A 25,450-nucleotide genomic window follows, 5' to 3' on the forward strand; every position below is an offset into this window, starting at 1 on the left:
ATTGGACCATCTCCCATCACCTGCCACCCTGGGAAACTGGGCACTAAGAATCATTCAGAGGGTTAGAGGTAGATGAGGCAGGATATTGGGGGTTGTTAGGTTTAACTCAAATATCAGGAGCTAGAGGAGACCAGATTGGGGCTCTATGTGGCATGTGAATAAATGCTCAGGGGTTGGGACATTGGGAAGAAAGTATACTAAATATGGATCAACTATCTTTTTATTAGTCATATAATTACTAAATACTGTTGTATTTTAATATTTAGTGAATCCTAAGTAAATCCCTACCTGCTTCTCAGAACTTAACAGCCCAGGCTCTAAAATTACCTTCCCTCCCCTAATTCCACCCTCCTTTTTCATGCCTTTTATCCAATTAATTTTTCTTTTCCAAGGAAAGTCACATTTATCTCAAACTTGAAATGTTTCCCTCTCCCCTACCCTTGCCCCACCCTGAACTCTAGGACCAAGGTTTCAGAGTTTAGAAGGGGAGCAAGAGATGCAGGTGGGGGAAGGGATTAAGAATAAGAATGTAGGCGGTAGGGCATGAAACTGGAGATGAAGTACAGGGCCAGGAAAAGGATCAGCCATCTGAAAGTCTGAAAAGATGAGTGATGGTGTCTAGCAGCAGTTGGGAGGATTCCTGAAGGGTGAAAGCCATGCGTGGATGTGACTGTGTGTTTGCGACTATGTACATATGTACACCTGTTGACCTGTCACTCCCACTTCTTGCAGGCTTTATGAGTTCGTACTGGGGCCAGTGAACTCACTGACCGGAGCAAACTCCAAGCTGAGTGAGCACTGGCTTAATCTGTCCTCACTCTCCCTGGCGCCTGCTCTATCCTCACAGTCATCTGGGCAGCCTAGTCTTGGGCTGCTTATGACTGCCCATCTCAACGGACCTGGGGGTTAGCTTGATGACTTCCAATACAGAACCAGGGGTAGTAGTTTTGTGTTTGGGGAGAAGCTGGGTGATAGGGGTTGGGTTGTGTGGAGGAAGATGGGGATGGAGGGTACAGACACAGAGACTGAAATAGAAAAAGGTAAGATCAAGAAAGACAGAAACCCAGAGACAAAAAAAGTAAAACACATACACAATTAGGGAGGCTGAAAGACAAAAAAAATAAAAATAAAAAACAAACCAAACAACAAGAACAATAAACCCAACAGAAAGAGAAACCTAGAGAGCACAGAGACAGGGAAATGTTCATGAAGAGCTAGACAAAAGTGCACCTACCTATGCCAGACATCTCAAATGCACACAAATCAGGGCTAGATTTTGGTACTATTTACACTTACATCAAGATAAGAGATTATTTAAAAACACACGGGGAGATATATTTAGATAGGGACTAAAACCTACCATTTCTTCCTGCTTTTAGCCCCCTGCTGGAGTGCAATCTTCAGAGGTAGGGTGCTTCTGCTCTTCCCCCTGGGGGGCCCCCCTCAACTTTAGTCCTTGCAAGCCTGAGGTCAGATGGGCAAGCCAGGGGCAGGAAGAACTGGTTTGAACAAACACTACCTGGACATTCCCTGGGGCTATGGAGCCCTCTGTCCTGCCCCAGCCCTCCTGTTCTATTCCAACAGACCCCAATTTCCATCTACAAACAAACCTTAGCTGGGCCCTAAACCACATAGATTCTTCTCAAGTGGTGATAGCGAGAGATTCCCACCCCCCCCACCCTAGTGACTGGCATGAGGACAGTTGTGACCAATAATGGTAAATGATGAGAAAAAAGTGAAAAGTTAACATTTGTCCTTTGTCCTCACACAGAGGGCAGCAGTGTCTAGAGAGGGGATAAACTCAGAGGAACAAGAAGGAAGGGGGGAGTTACTATTTCTTCATCCCCAACTCAAACATCTCATTGTCTTTTACCCCCACCCTTGTCTGAGGTCTTATTTGGGCCTTTCTGCCTGCCTGGAGCTGCAGGGAAGACAGGAGATATGACATGGGTCAGATGGTAGTCTAAGCACCAGAGTAATGGGCACAAAGGTCCTGAGTTCAAGGTCTGTGCTTAAGCTCCACCTCCTCTTCCTGAACCCCCTGACCTTAGGGGGTGGGGGTGGGACTGATGGCCCCTCCTCTTCTAATCAGTATACATTGTTTGTTCAGGGTGTCTGGCTCTGGCCTTGAGCCTATCTGCAGGAACAGAAGTGGCTTTTAGTCCTGGGCTGGTCCCATTAGTGCTGAAGACTGTCCCTTCTGATCGGCATCAAACTTGGCAACCAGGCCTCTGCCATGGACTCTTTGACCTATTTTTCTGCTTAGCCAAAAGTGATCTCTGATAGAGAAACTGACCAGGAAGGACATTTCAATTTTTTTTTTTTTTTTGCAGGGTAATGAGGGTTAAGTGACTTGCCTGGGGTCACACGGCTAGTAAGTGTCAAGTGTCGGAGGCCCAATTTGAACTCAGGTCTTCCTGAATCCAAGAAGGGTTCTTGATCCACTGTGGCCACCTAGCTGCCCCCAGGACATTTCAATTCAATTCAAGGATTTAATTAATGCCTTTTATTCATTAAGTACATACTGAACAAATAAGGACAAGGATAGAGTATGAGAAAAGAGGCTGAGAATAGCTTCTTCATAATAATATTTTTGTGTATTTACATACGAAGAATTATCACTAAGTAGCTGTGTGATCTTGAGCAAGTACTTTTATCTCTCTGAACCTCAGTATCCTCATTTGTAAAATAGATCAGACAACCTATAAGATCATAGATTTAGAGCTGGACGGGATATTAGAGTTCTAACTCAATTCAGACACTTAGTAGTAGTGTGACACTAGGAAAGTCACTTAACCCTATTTGCCTCAGTTTCCTCATTTGAAAAATGAACTGGAGAAGAAAATAGCAAACCACTCCAGTATTTTTGCCAAAAACAAAAACAAAAAAACAACCCAACTTCCCCCAAACCAGATGGGGCCACAAAGAGTCAGACATGACTGAAACAACGACAACAGAACAACAACAAAACCCCAACTCCTTCATTTTACAGACGAGGAAACTAGCTTAAAGAAAGTTATATGTGATAGGTGCTAAGTAGCAGACCCAAGGTTCCAACACGGATCCTCTTATCGAAAATCCGTGAATCTTTCCACCACAAAACACCCATCTGGTAGCTCTCACAGAATCACAGATTTTGAACGGGAAAGAGCCTTCAAAGATATCTAGGTCGAAGATGTCATTTTTATTGATGAGAAAACTGAGGTCCAGGGACGTTAAGTGTCACATAGGCAGTAAGAATCAGGCAGAGGTGGAATTTGGCCCCAAGTCCCCTGACTCCAGCCTGGATGATCTTTTCATCGTATTTCATATATGTATATTAAAGAAACACTTGAATTAGAAAGAACAGAATAAGAAGCAGTATAACACAGTGGCAAAAATTCTGACTCTAGAATCAGAAGACCTGGTTCAAATCCCCGCCCCCCCCCACCAAAAAAACCCCTTACTATCCATGAGAACTTGAGCAAATATCTTACCCTCCTGGGCCTCAGTTTCTTCATTTATAGAATGAGGGGATTGGGCCGGATGACCCTGTGTGACATTAGACAAGCAGTTTTATTCTCCTTCTCTGGACTCTGTAAAATGAGGTGGAGGGAGAGGGCAGACTAGCTGGTCTCTAATGTCCCCTTCCCGCTCTAAGATCTGTGTCTGGTCTGATCCTATTGATTAGAGGTTAGGAAGCCTCTTTTCCAGGCTTGGAGAAGCAGGAGGGGGTGGGTTGCAAGCAGCAGTCATTGAAGAAGAAAGAAAGTGAGCGAAGAGTTCAGCGCCGGTACACGCAGAGAGGGGAAAAGAAGGTACTCAGACAAAAAAGGCAACCTAGATCTGATTTCGGAGAAATGATCGCTCCTGGGGGCCTCTGGGTCACTGGGTCCCCATCCTATCTGCACTTTCATGTGACATCACCCCTGACCTCACCTGCCCCCTTCACTGCCCCGAGCTTCTGAAAGCTCCCTGACTTCGGCAGATCTTCTGGTGGCCCCGAGTCCTAGGGAAGGCTCCCCAGCGTCACAGAATCTCAGTCCTTTAGGGGCGGGCCTGGGGGCAGGGAGAAAGACCGGGGTGGGGAGGGAGCTTGCGCAAGCCCCAGGGACCAGCGGCGGGCGGGCAGACTTCCAGCAGCCTGTCTCTTTAAATCTCAGGTAATTTGGGAGGAGGGAGGGTGTGTCCGCCCTGCTTCCCGCTGGCTCGGAGCTTCTGACAAAGCCGAGCCCGAGCCCGAGCCTCAGCTCCTGCCAAGTGTAACAATCCCAAAGCCCTCTCGTGGCCCGGCCCCCAGCAGTCGGTGAGAGCTCCTGGGGGGCGGGGGGTGTAATCCTGAGGCCGGGCTGGGGAAGGGTGTCGTTGATCAGGGGGAGGCGGAACCCCGGGCCAGAGACGGGACCTCTGCAGGGCGACGGCGGGGGCGGGCTCGCCCTCGGTAGCTGCGATGTGGCTCCGAGATTGATTCCTGCCTCGATCTGGCCCCGGTCCGGGTCCCAGGCCCAGGCCCCCGGGGAGCCAGCCCTGCACCCCATGGGGGTGCCCCTACCCAAGGAGCTAGGGCTGCTCCCCAGCCTGTGGGGCAAGATCTGCCAATACCTCCAGGGACGGGAATCTTGGGACAGGCGCCTGGATGAGCTGAACCTACTGCAGCAGAAGAGGTAGGTGTCGCTCGGACCCCGTGGGTCCCCAGCCACCACCACGCTATCTCTGGCGTGCTCCCGGCCTCTCGCCGCCACTCTCCTGATGCCTTTTTGTGAACGGAAATTCCAAAACTCTCATGTTCTTTCTATGCAGTCAGCCCTGAACATCTACATTCAATTCAGTTCATTTCAAGGCGCATTTGTTTTTGAGGGGGCGGGAAGGAGGCTCTAAAGTTTATCTAAAAGTTTGTCTCGATGCACTTGAACTTCGGAGTTGAGTAGACTAGACACCGCACCGCGGATTGGACAGACTTGGGCTGCATCCTGGAGGCATCTCCTCCGACAGCTGATTAAGAACATTTTGCTCTGGGGGACGGGATCCTCTGTCAGAGAGAGGGGGTGTTGGCATGGATACCGCAGCCCCAGCCTCAGGTCATATTAGATGGCCGAGGTTCCCTGCTGTCCTTGAGGGCAGTAGCGGGCTGTCCCCCATTCCTGGAACTACCTCCCTCCTCCGCTCCGACTACTGACCTGCTGGGCAAAATCCCACCTCCTACGGGATGCCTTTGCTAACTCCTCTTAATTCAAGTGCTTTCCTTCTTTTCGTTATTTTCTATTTATCCTGTATATTGCTTGCTTCGTGGATATATGTGCTTGCATGTTGTCTCCTTTGTTAGACTGTAAACTCCTTGAGGGCAGGGATTGTCTTTTGCCTCCTTTTCTATCTCCACTGCTTTGCACAGTGACTGACACATAGTAGACACTAAATAAATGTTTATTGAATTAAATTGAATAGTAGAAAAGACCCTGAACTATCATCCTGGTGAGCTTCTTGAAGGCAGAAACCAAGCTGCTTTTTGAATCTTGTATCCCTGAACATAGTAGGTGCTTTAAAAAAAAAAAAAAGATTGTTGAACTGGAAATTAAACCGATTTGTGTTCAGAAAATCTAGGTTCAAGTCCTTTCTGTTTACTGGTTGTGTGACCAAGGGCGATTCACTTTATGTCCCTGAGTCTCCGTTTCCTTATTTATAAAATGGGAAAAATATTTTCAATACCCTAACTCTAGGGATTGTTGAGAACAAATGAAAAAAATTAATATGAAATCACTTCCTAGTGGTAAACTATTATTCTTTTCAGCTCTCTTTAAATTCTTTATACTCCCAGATAGAATTTCTGGCAGTCAGGAGTCTGCCTTCAGTTAGCTTTGATCCTTATGCTGACCCCTGAGGCTTTCCCACCATTGTTTCCACCCCCTACCCTCCTCTGGGGACATCTGGGACTCCCTGCTCTGGAAGGAAAGGAGAGGAGTGGTTCTCCCTGCGTTTGTGTGTGTGTGTGTGTGTGTGTGTGTGTGTGTGTTAGTGTGTGTGTGTGTATGTGTGTGTGTTAGTGTGTGTGTGGGGGGGGTTGGACCCCTAAAGAAATAGTCTTTCAAATGACGTACTAGCTCCTTCCTACACACTCATCTCCCTCCTGACTAGGAAGTAGGAGTTAGCTTGATAGGGACTTCCCCAGGCCCCTAAGAAGTCATATAATGTGTCTATTCATAATAGAAATACTTGGCACCCCTTCCTCCTTCCCCCTCCCCAGATTCAGGGTGCCTCTTCAGCTCCAAACTTGACATGGTCAGGAAGGAGGCTGGGGAATTGAGACGGAATCACCCTCTCCCTAGTTGATCTCCAGATACTAGGGTTGGGTGGGCTTACCTTCCTTTTTCACCTGTAGTTCCCCTTCTCTCACTTCACTCCACCCAGATCTCTCCCCCTGGGCCTTGGAGGGTGGGTGGGGGAGAACATGTTTTGGTGATGAGATCTTGAGTTGACACAGGGGTGTTGTTGTCAGGGAACAGGTGATCAGTAGTTAAATGGCTTATTCCATGAGCTGGTATGACAACCTCTCCCCCCCCCTCCAAGAATAGGACCGGAAAGACCCAAGGGCTTAGAGTGGGGGGGGCCTTGGTTTCCTGAGTCCTCGCGTGGGTATGGAAAGAGGGTATAGGACCAGGACTGGAGGCAGATAGCCTGATATTTGATTTCCCTCTATAGCTCCATTCTATCCTGGCCAAGGAGACTTTGGGGAAAGGTATTTTCTCTGCCTCTATTTCTCTCGAAAATCACATTACCTGCTGAGTGACCTTTGTGAGCCTGGGGCAGAGGTGAACCTGAAACCACAGCATTGTCCCATCTTCAACAGTCTTTTTCTCAATCTTAACAGCTACCTCATCCATCCATCTCCTTTTCTATTTCCCCTTTCATTGGCTCTCCAACTCAGTACCCAAAGCCCTACCTCCTCTGTACTGGGAACTAAACCAAGGGACATTGATACTTCTGGAAGGGTTGGCTTCCCCATCTAGGGAAATAAAGACAGACCACTGAATGTTTCAATATAGATAACCACAATACATTTCTACAGTTTTGTGGTTGTTACAAGGTTTTTTCCACCTACACTATTGTATCCTTTACATATATTATCTCCCTTTGTTCCTTTAAGGAGGACTTATTAAACAGGATCCCAGGATCTAGGACTGAAAAATAGGAACAAGGGTTTCAGAAACAGGTTACAAAGTGGGGAAAACCTCTAGCAGAGTAGGAAAGGCTTCATTTTATTTCATTTAAGTTTCTCTTCTTCCTCATCTCCCAAGTAGACCTTTCTTATCGTCATGTCCTATGTTTGTAGGATCATAAATTTAGAACTAGCAGGGACCTTCAAGGACATTTAATTCAATCACTTCATTTTACAGATAAGAAAACTGAGACTCAGGGAACTTGTGATTTGTGCAATGTCCCACAAGGTATAATCAGTCATGAAAGGTGGGATGTGACCTCCGAATCAATGTTTTTTGTGCTGTTTACCTCCTGTCTCCTGAATGAATAGGGAATCTCTAATCTAAAGGGCCTTCCACACTGACTCTTTGGCTACCTTCAGTCTAGTGGAATTCAATTTGAGCTCTACCATTTTTCCTGCTTCTGCTCTCCTCCTGGATCCTTGATTAAGGACAGATTGAAACAAATAGAAACAGACAAAATGGATGTGAGACCTCTACTGAGCAGGGCCACGGAATGGCATCCACACTTAATGACATGTTTGTATACATTCAAACTTAGCTGACTGGGTCACCTTGACCAAATCTCTGAGCCTCTCTGAGCCTCACTGACCCATCTGATGATCCATAAGAGCATAAATTTAGGGCTATAAGGGACATTAGAGATTATCTGAAAAAAACCCATCCCTCCCTCCCACCCCAACCTGAAAGTACTTCCTTCTTTTGGATAAGGTATTTCCTTTTCCTCATGGGTTGATTTCACTTCAATCCATTACCTTAACTCTTCTCTGTTGGTGGCCTAGTAATGGAGATGGAGGCAGGGTCAGGGCTCATCCATATTTTTTTGCATGTGTATGTTTGAACCCATAGGGGGTGCTCTGTGATTCCCCAGAGAGAGCTGCATTTGGTTTATGTGTACAGTGTCTCAATGCCCTGGGAGAAGGAGCTGAAGTTCAGAATGCAACTCCAGATAGTAGAGTCCTGGAAAAGCTGTTTACCTATGGCTCTCCATTTTTCCTTCTTAATCCCTGGGGACAGTCTGTAAAGAAGCTAAAGTTGATGGTACTCTGCTCCCATTGCCTCTCCCTGTACCCACCTCAAGAAAACAACACGAACAGCTCTAAGTCAGGTGAGACTAGAAGCTGCTGGAAATAGCCCAAAGCTTGGTTCGAATTCAAGCTCTTCCTTGAAGTCAGTCATTTAGGGATCTACGGAAAATCACTGAACCTTTCTGGGCCTCAGTGTTCTTATTTGTAAAATGGTGAGGCTAGTCTAGACAATCCCTAAAGGGTATTTCCAACTCTAATAACATGATCTGATGAACTCCCCAAGTGACATTAGGCTTATCTATCGAGGTCTCAGTTTCCTTATATTTAAAATGAGGTAAATAATAGGTCTCCTACCAACCTCAGAGAGCTGTTGAGAGTATCAAATGAGATAATTAATATGAAATTACTTGGTAAACTGCTAAATTTCTTTTTAGTAAATTGTATTTTTTTTTCCAATTACATATAAAGATAGTTTTCAACATTTGTTTTTGCTAGGCAATGAGGGTTAAGTGATTTGTTCAGGGTCACACAGCTAGTGTCAAATGTTTGAGGCCAGATTTGAACTCAGGTCCTACTGAATCCAGGGCAGGTGCTTTATCCACTGTGCCACTTAGCTGCCCCTTTAACATTCATTTTTTTTTTTTTTTTTTGGTGAGGCAATTGGGGTAAAGTGACTTGCCGAGGGTCACACAGTTAGTAAGTGTTAAGTGTCTGAGGCTGGATTTGAACTCAGGTCCTCCTGAATCCAGGGCCAGTGCTCTATCCACTGTGCCACCTAGCTGCCCCCAACATTCGTTTTTTATAAGATTTTGAGTTCCAATTTTTTTCTTTCTCTCCCTCCCCTCCCCCTCCCCCATGATGGCAGGCAATGTGATATGTTGGATATGTGCGATCATGTAAAACATATTTCCACATTAGTCATGTTGTGAAGGAAGAAACAGAACAAAAGGGGAAAACTACACAAAACAAAAAAGACGTAAAGCTAGCATGCTTAGATCAGTGCTTTCTCTGGACGTGGAAAGTGCTTTCCGTCATGAACCTTATGGAGTTGTCTTGGATCACTGCATGGTTGATTATTGCACAGTTAAACTGCTAAATTTTCTGTGACTATAAAGTGACTTAGTGACAATCTTATTATTAATTTCAATTCTATCCTGGATAACATATGCACAGCATATGATGATAATAATCTCAGTTCCTATGTGGAGACCCCTAAGGTGCAATTGCTCCTTGCCTATACCCTGAACTAAAACACTGTGTATACCCTTCCCCCACAGATACACACTGACCAACAGTACAAGTCCTATTTACCTGGGCCCACTTAATGGGGTCTATATTCTGCTCGGTCTCCAAGCAACAAAATAAACACAATACACTGTTGGGCACAATGGCACTTGCTGTCACACTTTCCTAAGAATTGAGATGGAAAGGTGTAAAATGGTGCAAAGAGAAGAGGGCACAGATGTTCATGTGCCAGTTCATCCCTTGCCATGGGGGACTAGGGAGTGGGGTCCCTGGGTTTAAGTAGGAAGCCTGAAGTGATTTAGTAAGACCAGTCAGTTATATGGAGCTAAAACTACCATTTCTTGGAAGGAAGAAAGAGTAGAAACCAAGATGTTTAATTAGGGCCTGGAATGGGCTGAAAAACATTCTATGTCTATGGTAGTGTAGTGGAAAGTGTACTGCTATTAAAAGCCAGAATACCTGGGTTCATGTTCTGGCTTGGGTTACTTGCTTGTTGTATGACCCAGGAAAGTTACTCAATCTCTCTAAGGTTCCATTTCCTTGTCTGTAAAATGATGCTAATAACATTTGCACCACAGATCATGCAGGGCCATTTAAAGGAAGACACTGAAAGCAAGGTGATTTATTTATTGTCATTCTGGAGATAATAGTAAGCTTCACCCCTTACTAGTTTCTAAGAAGTTCCCTGAGGGGTAGCAAATATGGTTAGGTTTTATGTATCCTCAGCACTTAGGCTAAGTGAATTTGGGCATTGGTGTTTAATAAATATTTGGTGTTTGTTGGCTCGGATTTAACTGGGCTCTGGGGAAGGTTGATGGAGGCTGATGAGGCAGAAGTGATTTATAAAAATGGCTTCTAGTGCCCAAATGTTATGATTCTGCAAGCTCCAGAGAGCAGGGTGGGGGCTTTGTTCACAGGATCTTAGATGTCTATCTTATAAAAGCTACCAGTGATCATCTAGTCAACACCCTTATTTTATGAATGAGGAAACTGAGGAACAACAGGTTAAGTGACTTAACCTATGGTCACACAGGCAGAAAGTGTCAGAGTTGGAACTGGAATCCAGGTCCTCTGATTATTACAAAGCCAACACTCTTTCTACTGTACTATACTGGTTTAAGATGAGCTCATCCCAAGGGCCACTTCGATTTTTTTCTGCCTCTATATTTCTTACATCTTTGAGACTTCTGTGGAACATGAAAGATTTCAGAAGATAAGTATCTTTGTCCCTTCCTCAGCCCCTGTAGGGCTGTTTACTGGGTCATCAAAGGGAACTTAGTTGCCATCCTAAATTCCCTTCTTTGTGGGATTTTCAGATTTACTAGTCAGAGGCTAAATGGATAGAGCTATTGGTTGGTTTGAAAACTTGTTGGTTCTGCCTCCCAGGGGAGAAATTCCACCGAGCATCACCATTAACAACAACACAACAACAACAACAACAACAATAGTAACAAAACAATAATAGCTAGAATTTATAAAAAGTCTTTAAGACCTGTAATCATTTTACATATGTTATATCTCATTTGATAACTACTCCCTCCCCTCTGTCCTTTAAGGCATCCAGAAGATGTAGTGGTTAAGAGAGGTAGGCAATACTCAGTCCCTCAAAGAGAGTTGGGGCAAAGTGGAGATTAAAGTTTAGGAGCATCTAATACCATTTTTTTTGGCAGGGCAATGAGGGTTAAGTGACTTGCCCAGCTAGTAAGTGTCAAGTGTCTGAGTCCGAATTTGAACTCAGGTCCTCCTGAATCCAAGGCCAGTGCTTTATCCACTGTGCCATCTAGCTGCCCTGCTGTGTTTTTCTTTTAAAAAATCATCACTTTCTAAATTTTCTCATTTGATACTACCCCTTCTTTCTATCATACAAAGCAACCAGGAGATGGGCCGTGAGGGGGTAGAGAGATATTCTCTCCTGAGAGTCTGTTGTCTCCTGAAACAAGATGTGGTCATTCAAGGAGGAGCAGGGGTGAAGTGAAGAATAAAATTTAGGAGCCTCTAATACTATTATTATGCCTACCCCAGTGTTTTTCTTACCCTTTATCCAATGAATTCTTTTCATCCATAACCTTAGAGAGTTAGGCCACATGCAAGGAGGTTGTTACCACCCCCAAACCTCCTCTAATTCCAACCTTTTAATGCTCCCAAATTCCATTTTTTTCAATCTGGCTTCCTTTCACTCCTTATCCCACTCCCCACCGAAACTATGGTCTTACACAAGAATGCTGTCAACTTTTAACCAGCTCAATATGAGTCAACTGTGTTATATGCCTGCCAAAAACAGTGGTTGCAATTGTAGGCTCTGTTAATAGAAGGATAGTGCCCAGAACAAGAGCACTTCATTGTACTCTGCCCAGGTCAGACTGCATCTAGAATATTATGTTCAGTTGGCTGTGGTGTACTTTAAAAGACATATGGAACAAATTATTAAGGGAAGGGTGACCAGAAAATGATGGTCCTTGAAAACACCTGGAATGATTAACCAATCTACAAGCATTTATTCAGCAACCATTAGGTGCTAGGGATACAAATACAAATGATGAAATACTCATCTCTCTCAAGCATTGTGAAGGCAATAATGAGCTGCATTCCTCCTACATGGTGCAAGAAATTAGGGGTTAGGGATGTGTAACTTGGGGAAGAGAAAGAAGGGGGTCTTACAGTGGGAGGAGATGTGTGATCACAATCTTCAGAAAAGAGATTAGACTTATTCTGTATAGTTTCAGAGGGAAGTATATGAAAGGGAGACACATTTCATGTCAGGATAGGGCAGCTCTAATTTGTTAGAGCTGTCTGATAATGGAATGGGCCACCTTGGGAGGGAGTGACTTCCCTGTCACCAGATATGTTGGAGCAGAGGCCTGTCAGGGATGGGGTAAGAGGTTGGACTGGCTGACATTTTAATTATCATCCCCTTCCAAACACTATAAGTTCAGTGATTCCCTCACTCTAAGCTCCAGGCCCTCTTAGCTAAGTGCTCTTTCTCAACTCTCCCTCCCTTCCCCATAAGTAATATGGGAAAATGTTTGAGACGTGGGAAGGGCCTCATATGGGAAAACTGGAGAAGAACTGAGAAAGATGACAGAAGTGACTAGAGATGGACATGCTCTTGTTGTGTCTGACTAGCAGGACATAATAGGATAGCATTAGGCTAGGAGTTGGGAGACCTGGATTTTAGTCCGAGATCTGCTACTAACTGGGTGGCTGGCCAGTTCACTTTGCCTCATCTCAGATGAGTTTCCTCAACTGTAAAATAAGGGGATTAGGCTAAATGATCTGTAACATCTTCTTTCTTGGCTTTTCGTGTCTGATGATGCTTTTTTTTCCACACTGTGCTCCTTGGGGAGGAGAAGAAATAAGGGAGAGAAATGTGGGGGAAAAAACTAGGCTGAGTAAACTCAAGGAAGAGTTTGAGTGGCAGCTGTTTTCAGATGGGAGCAGATCATGCCATGGAAGATGGTAGTCTGCTGATGTCCATCCCTAGAAAACAACAGGAAGGAAATGTGATAGCTTCAAAAGACTTTTAGATACAATACCTTGGCTAGATGGGGAAAATGTAAATCTTGTAGCTGTTTCTTCTCTTCGCTCTCTTTTTTGTTCTCTTCCCTTGCCTTCAGTGGAATCTGTGGGTATCTAGTGTAATTAGGTTAATGTTGTTACTTTGGTATTTTAAAAGCTATCACCCACTTTTTTTCCCTCAACACACTACCTCTATTGTAGTATATAATCTTCATTGAGTTACCATGTAAAAAAAGAGAAAAAATATTCACCTGGTGGCCAATCTCAGGATGATGGGCCTGCCTCCCTGACCTTTGGGTGGCTGGTCCTCAGATGACAGATAAATTTGCAGGCACTTGTTCCTGGACTATACCTGAAGCCCTCCCATTTTTGTAGGCCCTTTGCTCCACAAACATCAGTTTTAAGAACTCTTTCTCCATAACAAAATGAGACTCTGATTGAGGATTGGGATCACAGATCTAGACCTGGAAGGGACCTCAAAGGCAAACTAGTCTAACCTTCTCCTTTTACATTTGGGGAAATTAAGGCCCAGGGAGGTTAATTGACTAGCTCAATAACATACAAGCAGTGAACATTAAAGGTGAGATTTGAACCCAGGTCCTCTGACATCACAGCCAGTGCTGTTTATATTGCAGTAGTTATATACCACTTTATATGCCGCTAAACCCGGAGGACCAATGCCTTTGCCCATGTGAATAATTGTGTGTGAATAAGTTATCATATATTGATTTTTGACTCCTATAGAAAAGACCAAATTTCTCAGGAGAGAGAAAAAATAGGTGAAGAGGAAAACTAGAAAGGAAATAATCAGGAGAAAAGAGAAAGTTTTGGTTCATAAGAAGAACAGAATTCATGGACATAGATTTTAGTATTACCTAGGAGAGGGTAGTTGAGTCCAAACCAAGAGACACACATTAGAACTTGGAGGAGTCCATGACCCTTTCTGGGAATAGAAAAGTGAGTCTGGGACCCAAAATCAGTTCAACCTAAGGGTGAAGAAGAGGGCCGAACAGAGGCATCCAGATTTGGGGAGCACAGTAGTAAGCCCCCACTAATGGGTGCAAAGCTGGATGTGAATCTACTTTGCACATCTGTAATTGATGACCTGAATATAGCTATTGATTGAATAATGCATGAATAAAGCATTTATTAAGAGTTTGGTATGAGCAAAGCTCCGTGGTCATCACTGGGGATACAAATAGTGAATGAAGGTAGTCTCTTCTCTCATGGAACTCACATTCTTATGTGGAAGGCAGATGGAAGACTCCTGTGGTTCTCAGGGTCCAGCAGCAAAATAAAGTAAATGTTAATGTCTTTCTCTTTAATGCCTTTTCCAATGATAAAGTTCTATCAGTTTGGGGGGTTGAACTGTCTGACAGGTCCAAGGATCTTGGTGACGAGAGCTTTCCTCTCTGGGTGTTCAGTAGGGGTGCCCATAGCCCTTGTAGCAGCAACTTCCAGGCTATATGGCCACAGGCGTTGCCCGTGTCGAGAATTCTCTCGTGGAAACGTCATTGATTCTCCCAGAATCATGTCAGAAGGCACTGGGCTGAAAGCACTGCTGCTCCCAAGGCTATTGGGATCAAGGTCCCAGGCCGTCCTTATTAGGACCAAGGAGAAATGGGGGCCAAGTTGGTTGTAGTCATGGTGGTCTAACCTGCCTGACAACATTACCCCCTCAGTGAACCCCACTGCCAAAGCCAGGATGGCAGCTGGTCTGGGGGTGGTGGGGCACAGGAATGGGCTTCCTGGATGATAGCCCAAATGGCAGGGCTGGAATTAGGAATGGAGGTCTGGGTGGTGCTCCCACTTACCCATAAGCTTCTTGGGGGCAGTTGTCTATATCTGTTGCTGGTGAGAGGGGAAGCTTCCTCTCTTAGTGACTAACCCCCTAAATGAAGGCCACAAGGGCTAGGCTAGAAGCATCTTCAGTGGCCCCTGGAGGTACCACCTCTCCCAAGGCTTTTGGGTTCAGGGTCTTGGGCTGTCTTCATCAGAATCAGAGGGGATATGGTGACTAAGGTGGCGGTGGTCACCTGACTTGCCTGGCAAACCCTGCCCCACCCCTGAATCATGTCCTGTCCTTTGGGGTGTCCTTCTGCTTCAGCCAGGCTGGACCTATTACTGCCATTATACATCTTCATTCCTGCAGCGAAGTAATACTGACTGCTCTGAAGATGGCTTTTCTAAGTGTGTCTTGCTGGTGACTTCGTAACAGGAAGGGAAAGGTGGCAGAAGGCCATGTTTCTGAGACTATCAACTCATGAAGGCTACTATGCTTCCCATGCCCTTCTTCCTTTTGTCATCACAGAGAAGAAAGAAAGAGCAGATGGTGATGCTGAAATTTGAGGAATGCTGCTGAGAGATGTTGAGACCCATGAGAGAATAAGCATTTTTTAAAAAGCCTACTATGTGTTAGTACTTTACAAATATATCTTATTTGATCCTCATGACATCCCTCTGAGTGAAGTAGGTGCTATCATTACACTATTTTACAGATGAGGAAATTGAGGCAAACAGAAGTAAAGTGACTTTCCCAGGGTCACACAGCTAGTAAGTATCTGAGTCCGGATTTGAATTCAGTTCTTCTTAATGTCAGTGCCATTGCAATATCCACTATGCTACCAAGCTGCCTCTAAAATAGTTCAAATATGGAAGGAAATAAGCATTTACACAGCACCTACTATGTGCCAGAAACTGCTAAGCTCTTTTTATTCCCCTCCCCCCCAAAATAAGATTCTTAAAACAAATCTGTGAGGCAGGTGCTATTATTATCACCATTTAACATTTGAGGAAACTGAGTCAAACAGAGGATAAATAAATTGCCCAGGGTTACTCCAGGCTCAGTGTTCTATCCACTGGACCACCTCTGTAGCTTGGGAGCTACCTAGCTGCCCATGAACTTATCTGCTTTAAGTCTGGGGAGTATTGAAGACAGTTAGAAAAGGCCAGAAGAAAAAGTTAGCATCTGTTTGTGTGGGGGTGGATAAGGGCAGAATCAAGTGTTTTCTAAAGAGCAGTAGGGCCACTGAGGTGACATGGTGTGAATTTATGAACGTTGAAACCAGATTGAGTTCATGACTTCGTCTTCACTGCTTTCTGTAGCCCTGAAGGAAAAACAGAAATTGTGTGGCGAAGGCTACCCAGAGATAAAGATTTACAAGGCATTCTGAGGTGGTAATTAGTGAAAGATTAAAATAGCAGACCAGGAGGTCAGGGCTGGACACGGAAACAAGTGATACCAGAGGAGGGAAGATATGGAAACGATCCTGGATGTGGGATCAGATGGAGCTGGGCTTCATCCTCAGCCCTGCCATTTTCTGTCTGTTGGGATGTGAGACGAACTGATCTTCTCAGGCCTCAGTTTTCATATCTGCAAAATGAGGGAGTTGGTGTCATATTCAAATAGATACAAGGTCACTAAACTGGGTACCCACGGAACAGAAGGATTCCTGTAGGCACAGACTGACTTAGAAACCCCATACATTATCTGTGTTCTATTGCACTTTTATTTATTGTGTTAAACATTTGCCAATGACATTTTCATCTGATTCTGGAAGCACTGAGAGTGTTGTGAGCAGCATGTTTGACACATCTGGCTCTGTTGACCTCTGACATCTTTTCCGGCTCTAAATTTATGACTGTATAATCCTCTTCTCTCCCTACCCTCTTCCTTATTGCTTCTCTTTCCCTTCCCACCTCTACTGTATCCTATCCTGGCCTCCAGGAAGAGCACTTGAAAGAGCAGTGGTTGAAGAGGAAGACATGAAGGCCCAGGAGGGTGGAGCTAGGAAATCATGTCCCTAAGAATTCTACCCTACTTGAATACGTGGCTGACTAGAGTCTATGAGTACACATAAGATGCTGTCTAACCATTGTGGCGGTGGTTGTTTAGTTGTTTCAGTCATGTCCAACTCTTTGTGAGCCCATTTGGGGTGTTCTTGGCAAAGACACTAGAGTGGTTTGCCATTTCTTTCTCCAACTTATTTTACAGATGAGGAAACTGAGGTAAATAGGGTGAAGTGACTTGCCCAGGGTTACTCAGCTAGTAAGTGTCCGAGGGCAGATTTGAAACTCAGGAAAATGAGTCTTCCAGACTTGAGGCGTGGTACTCTATCTACCACACCACTTAGCTGCCCCTCACTCTAGGTACCCCTAATCATCCCTAAACCCTAACAACAACAACAACAAAAATAGCAACTAGAATTTATATAGCTCCTTAAGGTTTGCAAAATGCTTTACAAATATCTTATTTTATCCTCACAACAACCCTAAGAGGTAGATGCTATTATTAGCCATATTTTACAGTTGGGGAAATTGAGGTTAAATGACTTGCCTAGGGTTATACAGTTAGTAAATGGCTGAGGTCAAATTTGAACTCAGGTCTTCCTGACTGGAGCTCCAGTGCTCTTATCCATCATGCTGCCTAATTGCCTCTATATGGTAAAGAGTTAGAGGAAAAATATCAGTCTTGAGATACAGTCCATGGCTATCTAATGAGGTAGAGGGGTGACCTGATTTATAAATGAACATGGATTTGGAAGGATCCCTTTAGTTCTAGGTTATTGAAGACATAGGACATAATGACTAACTTTCTCCCGGGAAACGTGGGTAAGAAGAACTGGATGTGTTGACTCATTAGATAACTGGCCAGTGAAGCAGAGGTTAAGGACCCATTGCAACTTGCCCTCTTCCTTTACCAAGTAATCTTGGGGGATGCCTGGAAAGCTGGGATGTGTATATGTGTGTGTGTGTGTGTGTGTGTGTGTGAGGAAGTAGGGCTCCCCAGACTTCCTTCCTCCTTCCCTTTTCCTACATCTGGAGCTTCGCTCTCATCTTCCTAATGTTTCATTCCATAGGATCTGGGAGTCTCCACTGCTCTTAGCTGCCAAGGAGAATGACGTTCGAGCCCTGACCAAGCTCCTCAAGTTTGACGTCTGTGATGTACACCAGAGAGGTGAGGGCCTTATTGCCCTGCACTGAGGCCTTCTGCCCTTGACCTGCCCCTACCCCGCTAGGACAACCCTTCCTCCCTGACTTCCCTTTAATGGTCCTTTCCTGGCACCCGTGACCCCACTCCTAGGGGCTACTCCCCTGCCTTTAAAGGCCCTAAAAGGGATTTATGGTACCGCTTCTCTTTCCCAACCTCAGGGGCCCTGGGGGAGACAGCACTACATGTTGCCGCCCTCTATGACAGTTTTGAGGCAGCCAAGTTGTTGATAGAAGTTGCACCCGACCTGGTGACTGAACCCATGACTTCTGAGCTCTATGAAGGTGAGAGGCCATGGTATAAATGGGGAGGGGGCCAGAAAGGAGAAGGGATGCCTTTCTGGGCATGGGACAGCCCAAGGGTCCAGAGCTATGGATGCCAGGCTTCTTATTACTGTTGTTATGCCTCTGCTTTCCCTTAGAACCTGATGATTTCCCCTTGAAGTACTAACACTTTGTTCTTCCTTCCATTCCTCTTACTCAGTAGCAAAGGTGCTATCTCTCCCATTTGTGTTCTTCTGAAGAACCAAGGGGCTGGGGAGAGGGAAAGAGAAGGGGCTAGGGAGGGACCAAGGGTGGGCTGCTTGGAGACTTCAGAGTCTCTTAGAAGGATGTGGGGTGGTGTTAATTCTCTAATACATTAAGGCCTGAGGGGGCTTCTTGGCTCTCCTTTGCTCCCCCTCTTCCCTAAGCCTTCTTTGCTGAGATTCAGTGGTCCAGGGCCTCTGTCAGGAGGAGTGGGATACTTTGGGAAGAGATATTTTCTTTCTGTGTCACTTGGGATGATGTTCCTTTAATGGGAGGGTGACATGGCGGGCAGTTGTCATATCTGAGGTGGTCTCCTTGGGGGATCTAGGCCAGACAGCACTCCACATAGCGATAGTGAACCAGAATGTGAACTTGGTGCGGACTCTGCTGACCCGAGGTGCTAGCGTCTCTGCCCGAGCCACTGGGATGGCCTTTCACCAGAACCCCCACAACCTCATCTACTTTGGTAAGAACAAGAACCAGGGTGGTGAAGGAGGAAAAACAAGGGTGGGTGTGGGCAGGGAGAGGAGTGAGGGTGATGGAGGGCATATAAACAAGGATGAGGGAGAAGGGTCCTGGGAAGACTGGGAAGAAAAAAGGCTATGAGGGAGGTCAATTTCATTTGCTTGGGGGAGATCAAGCCTTGGGTCAGCCTCTGCAGACCCCACAGATTCCTTGGAAAGGCCTTTCCCTTTCTGTGTCCCCTCTCTGCCTATATACAGATCTCTCCTTTGTTCCTTTATGTAATTCCATTTATCTTACTCTCTTCCACCAATTCTGTTCCTCTCCTCTCAGCCATTCACTGCCCTAATGTCTGCACAATTTGTCCAAAGAGCCCTAAAACTCACGTGCACAAAGGAATGAGACCATTTCCCCTGGGAGCTACTCATATGATGGGAAAGAGAGGGTCCTCTACTTTTCAAGTCTTAATAAGGGAAATAAAACAGTTAGATGACTCTGGCCACTCCTATCCCTCATAGTTATTGTGATGACCTCCTTCTTTCCTCTAGGAGAGCACCCTTTGTCCTTTGCTGCCTGTGTGGGCAATGAAGAGATTGTTCAGCTACTTATTGAGTTTGGAGCTGACATCCGAGCCCAGGACTCCTTGGGTAAGAGCTGGCTCAAGCATTGAAGTGGGGTGATTTAAGAGGCTATGTTAGAGCTGGGACACAACTGAAATACAACTGGGACAAAGAAGAGCGGATTAATAAGTGGTCAGTGGCCTTCAAGCCACGTCCATATCATTTCTCTAGGAAATACGGTGCTTCACATCCTAGTATTCCAGCCCAACAAAATGTTTGCCTGCCAGATGTATAATACATTGCTAGCTTATGATGAGCAGAGTGGTCATATGAAGTCCCTAGACCTCATCCCTAATCACCAAGGCCTCACTCCCTTCAAGCTGGCTGGTGTCGAGGGGAACACTGTGGTAAGAGATGCTCACTCTCCAAATCAGGGCCCCAAACCTTTACACACACCTTTGCCACTTATCAAGAGAAAAGTCAGCTGTCAGTCTGAGTTTAAATTTCTTCCTCAAGCCATTCCTTTTCTGTTTCCTATTCTCCACCCTGTTCCTTTTCTGCCCATCCTGAAGTTTGGGAAGTTATGGCCCATCTGGGGATGCCAAGGACGGACAGGATGTTCTTCAGAAATCCTTTGACTCTGCTGCCTCTTATATCCTGCCCTTCAGATATTCCAGCACCTGCTACAGAAGAGGAAACATGTCCAGTGGACATACGGACCATTGACCTCCACTCTCTATGACCTCACAGAGATTGACTCCTGGGGAGATGAGCAATCATTGCTTGAACTCATTGTCACAACCAAGAAGAGAGAGGTATAGGGATGGTTCAGAAGGGAGGAGGGGAAGGGAGAGATGGAATGAGCAGAGAAAAAAGAGTATGTGTATGCACATGAATCCCAGTACACACACCCTAGTCTCCATTCTCCTTCCTTCTAGGCCCGTCAGATCCTGGACCTGACCCCTGTGAAGGAGCTGGTGAGCCTCAAGTGGAGGAGGTTTGGGAGACCATACTTTTGTGTTCTGGGTGCCATCTATGTTCTCTACATGATCTGCTTTACCATGTGCTGTGCCTACCGTCCCCTCAAGCCTCGGAACAGCAACCGCACCAGCCTACGGGACATTACTGTTCTCCAGCAGAAACTGCTGCAGGTGACTGCCTCTGAGAGCAGAGGATCATAGGATGATGCACCACCTGCCCTCCCTTCCCTCAGATAAGGCCTTCACAGGTTATATGTGCTTATATTTCCACATGCACAGACATACCTGTATAATGAATGTCCATATAATTTTTAAGGTACATATATACACACCCCTTAGAGTACCAGTAAATAAATGGGATAAGAAGTTGAGCCAAACCTAGCCTGGGAAAGTGGATCCCATAGGGTAGACACTGAGAGACTCCTCAAGTTTGAGAAATTTCCCAAGTATGGACTTGTTCTGCTTGGACCCAGAGGACAGAACTAGGAACTATGGGACAAAGGTGCAGAGAGGCTTATTTGGGAACTTCCTAACAATTAGGGCTATTCCCAAGTAGAATGGGTAGATAGGTCCCCACTCCTAAAGGCCTTCAGTTAGACAGGACAACCATTTGTTGGAGATTGTATAGGAAGGATTCTTATGCAGGCATAAATTGGACTACATGTTAGGTGGACCATAAAGACCCTTCTAATTCTGATATCCTACATGTGTATGTATACATACGTACAATATACACATGCAAAGACACCCCGTGGTCTACACCTTGAACTTCTATTTTTCCCAGCAGGAGTCTTATGTGACCCGTGAGGACAGTATCCGAATGGTGGGGGAGCTGGTTTCTGTCATTGGGGCTGTGGCCATCCTACTTCTTGAGGTGAGATGTAGGCAACAGAAAGCTCAGGACCAGAGATTGATGGGAATAGTGTTTGGGGCTGGGGTCCTATTAAGAATCCTAAACCATTTGTACATCCCTCATTCCTGTTCTCTCTTTGTTCCTTAATTGATTAATGTACTCAGATCCCAGACATCTTCAGGGTTGGGGTTGCTCGGTACTTTGGACAAACTATTCTTGGAGGGCCGTTTCATGCCATCATGTAAGTCACCTTCCACCCCCACTCTAGCCCCACTGTAATATCTCCAACACTCTAATCTCAACTTCCCCTTTTCCACCTATCCCTCCCTCCCCAGTGGGCTTTGGGCTTCTGCTAACCCTCAATTCCAGGAGCCCCATCTGCAGAGAATCTATGTGTCTGTATTGATGCAATATGGGTACCTGAATATAAATGCGTGTATGGTATATACGTGATTATGTGTATATGAATATATATGAACAGTGGAGTCACGTATAAATGGCAGCCAAGGCCTGGGACAGCCTACCAGCCATCCCTTCTCACGTGCCCTGTGTTTTGCTTCTTCCTCTTACCCAAGCATCACCTATGCCTGCATGGTGCTAGTGACGATGGTGATGCGGCTCACCAGCACATCCGGGGAGGTGGTGCCCATGTCTTTTGCCCTGGTTCTTGGCTGGTGCAATGTTATGTACTTTGCCCGAGGATTCCAGATGCTGGGCCCCTTCACCATCATGATCCAGAAGGTCAGTGATCCTCCCTTCAACTTCTGGTATGGACAGCATCTCCCTATTCCCCAGTGACATTTGGTCATCTCAGAAAAGGAGACTGAGCAATTTGGGGAGGTTGATATTCAGCATATATGATATAAATTAGAGGTTCATGCAGGTGATAAATTGGGGGCAGACCCATTGTGTTAGTGTAGTGGGTGGAAGGGGTAACTACCCAGGGATAATTAGAGGAGGAGAGATTGGCTCATCTTTCCCCTCTACTCTCTTGTCGCCTGCAGATGATTTTTGGGGATCTGTTGCGTTTCTGCTGGCTGATGGCTGTGGTCATCCTGGGATTTGCTTCCGGTAATATCTCTACCTAGGACAAGGGTTGGGAAAAGGAAAGAGAGAGACTCCAGGAGCCAAAGATAATGGGCAATAGTAGAATCAGGGTAATTTTTAAGTAAGAATAGGATAATGGGAAGGATGGATAAAATAGGAATTAATAGAATTCAAGAAGATCAACTCAGTGAGGAGGATAGGATTTTGATCCTAAGATCACGAGTTAGGAAAATAAGTTAACACAAGATGAGATCAGTTAAATACTAGTTAAGCACTTAGAAAGACTGGAGTGAGAAGGAGGTCCACAGGGAGATGAGGAAGGATAGGGGTACTGGGAGGGTCTTTGAGATGAGTCATCTTGTGGACAGTGAATATTATCAGAGATAGAATGAAAGGTCTAAGAGTTTGGAGCTGTGATTGGCAAGGGCACCTAGGAAGCTGGCTGATGGTTGCTTGAATATAGTTGTCTCTTCCTCCTGGGCGGAGCAGCGTTCTATGTCATCTTCCAGACAGAAGACCCGGATGAACTGGGCCATTTCTTTGACTACCCTATGGCACTGTTCAGCACCTTTGAGCTGTTCCTCACAATCATCGATGGTCCTGCCAACTATGATGTAGACCTTCCCTTCATGTACAGTATCACATATGCTGCCTTTGCTATCATTGCCACGCTGCTCATGCTCAACCTGCTCATTGCTATGATGGGTGACACCCACTGGCGAGTGGCCCATGAGAGGGATGAGCTCTGGAGGGCTCAGGTGAGATCCTTGGTAGAAGATGTATGTCTCTCCCCTTCTATCTGGACTCTCTTGGCCTAGGGTACTTCTTGATCAGTTCCTAGCTACCCCTTTCCTTTGCTAAACCTGCAAGATATCCTAACTTAATACTAACTGCCGGGCCATTGGATATAACATCAGACCATAGCCACCCCTTATGCTTTGGGAAAGGGACAAAGAAAACAGATCACTCTCGGTAATGAGTGACATGTCTTCCTAGGAAATGCTCTCCTAGCTCCTTCCTGCCCTTCCCATTTTAGAGGGTTTTCCTGTCACAAAATACTGGAAGGCACTGAGGAAGTCACCTGGTCACAGGGTCTAAGATTTAGAGCTCCTCTAGGGCTTTAGAGGCTATCTGGTCTGATCCCCTTCTTTGAGAGATGAGAAAACACATGGCCTAAGGCCATGTGGCTAGTAAATAGTAGAGCTAGACTTTGAACCCCAGGTCTTGTGAATCCCAAGATCAGCATTCCCTCCTCTAGACCTATTGGCAAGAGCAGAGGAATCTTAATCAAAAGACCTGTGTTAGAATTCTGTCTCTGTGACCTTGGGAACGCCCTTTACCACCTTTCAGCCTCACATCCTCCTTGATAAAATAGGAGTTTTTTAAAAAAAACCTCCCTTAACTCACAGAATTGTTCTGAGAACGTATTAGAGAATGTGCGTCAGGTGTCCCGCTTTGCAGGAGCACTGTGTTGTCCGGGTATTAGAAATAACGCCTGGGTGATATTATAAGAATTCATATCAGAATCCTGAATTGGGATGGGAATGGAATGAAAGGAATAAAGCCCGATTTCCTCTTATTGCACTTAAAAGATTGCTCATTTCCTCCACTGTCCTCTCTATTCCACGTTTCCCATCCTTTTCTACATACTGGCCTCCCTCTCCATACTTTTGACCATAATCCTCCCTTCCCCCACCCCAACCCCAGGTTGTTGCCACCACAGTGATGTTGGAGAGAAAGCTGCCCAGATGCCTCTGGCCTCGATCTGGAATCTGTGGTCGAGAATATGGACTGGGGGACCGTTGGTATCTTCGGTGAGTTGGAGTGTGTGAGTGTGTGTCCGTAGGAGCGGAATACTTTTGTGTGTCCCTTCTGTCTACCCAGCTCCTTGGGTCTATAGAGGGTTAGGGTCTTAGTAAAGAGAATCTCCTTAAAAACATTTATTTAGTAAGCCGTTTCCCATCCCATTCCCATGAAAAAGGGTGCTAAGAGCAGATTTGTTTTGTTTTTCACTCTTGGTTTATGTCTGAGAAATAGAACTTTCCTTTTTTTCACCTCTTCTTTTGAGGGCCTAAATCCTAGGGCTTCATAGCCAATAAACTATGTGTTTAACTCTGGCACAGACTTAAGGGAAGGCCAACTGGCCAATAAGTGTATGATTCAAACCATGCATGTCTCTTCCACCCTCTCCACAGAGTGGAGGACCGACAAGACCCAAGTCGACAACGAATACATCGATATGCCCATGCCTTCAATCCTTTGATGACTGATGATTTAGACAAAGACTCACTGAGCAAATTGGACTTGACCCCCCATTGTGGTCATCACCGACTAGGAACACCCACCCCCTCCATTTCCCGAAGCACCACTCGAAGCAGTGCCAACTGGGAGAGGCTTCGACGGGGGACTCTGGGGGTAAACTTAAGGGGGGAGATCAATAGGGGCCTTGAAGATGAGGAGGGGAGGGTATATCAAGTCTGAACCTCTTCCACAGGAGCCCAAAGAAGCTACCCCCTTTGCTCAGTAGGAAGGAAAGGAGGTCATGTTCTTTGTCCCTTTGAGGGAGATTGGATTGAGCCAGAGAGAATGCTCTTTAGGGTGTTCAGGCTCAGAAGGAGCTGGGTTTCAGTTTATCTAGCCCCTGCTGGGCATATGGTAAATTCAACAGTATGTGTCCATTCCTTCCCTTCACTGCCCGTGGTCCCCCAAATATCCTGTCACTGTGGCAACTTTCCCTCTCCTCAAGACCGAGCAGCTGAAGACACTGCCAGAACAAAGCACTTTAAGGATGTTCTATGGAGCGTCCTCCCCCCCCCCTACCCCCGCCCTTCTCAGGTACCCCTCATCCCTTACCAGGGATGGCCTTTCCCTTGCTGAGCTGGGTAATTGTAGGAGATGAGAATGGCAGTTCATGAGAAGTAGAGGTCATGTAACTGAGCGAACAAGGAAAACAAAAAAGACTTGGGTGTTATGGCTGGTACACAGACACCTACCCCAATAAAGTTGGTGCCCTAATCTCTAAAAAGCCTTCCATGTTGGCCTTTCTCCAAAA

At 45.6% G+C, this 25,450-nt stretch overlaps 1 protein-coding gene across 2 annotated transcripts; it reads left to right on the forward strand.

Moving 5' to 3' along the window:
- Positions 1–4,249: 4,249 nt before the first annotated feature.
- Positions 4,250–25,249, forward strand: LOC122729465 (transient receptor potential cation channel subfamily V member 6-like). 2 transcript variants are annotated; one of them, XM_043968359.1, is made up of 15 exons: positions 4,250–4,643; positions 17,839–17,936; positions 18,131–18,253; positions 18,825–18,962; positions 19,507–19,605; positions 19,750–19,925; positions 20,187–20,333; positions 20,457–20,669; positions 21,283–21,372; positions 21,516–21,592; positions 21,927–22,092; positions 22,356–22,422; positions 22,888–23,156; positions 24,106–24,212; positions 24,594–25,249. In XM_043968359.1, the coding sequence occupies exons 1-15, from the start codon at positions 4,516–4,518 to the stop codon at positions 24,877–24,879; spliced, it is 2,184 nt and encodes a 727-aa protein (XP_043824294.1). In that variant the 5' UTR covers positions 4,250–4,515; the 3' UTR covers positions 24,880–25,249. The 2 variants fall into 2 exon arrangements, with proteins under 2 accessions (XP_043824294.1, XP_043824295.1); XM_043968360.1 differs by having other exon boundaries at positions 21,286–21,372.
- The last annotated feature ends 201 nt before the right edge of the window (positions 25,250–25,450 follow it).

Source organism: Dromiciops gliroides, chromosome 5 (genome assembly GCF_019393635.1).
Source record: "Dromiciops gliroides isolate mDroGli1 chromosome 5, mDroGli1.pri, whole genome shotgun sequence".
Classification (NCBI taxonomy): Eukaryota; Metazoa; Chordata; class Mammalia; order Microbiotheria; family Microbiotheriidae; genus Dromiciops; species Dromiciops gliroides.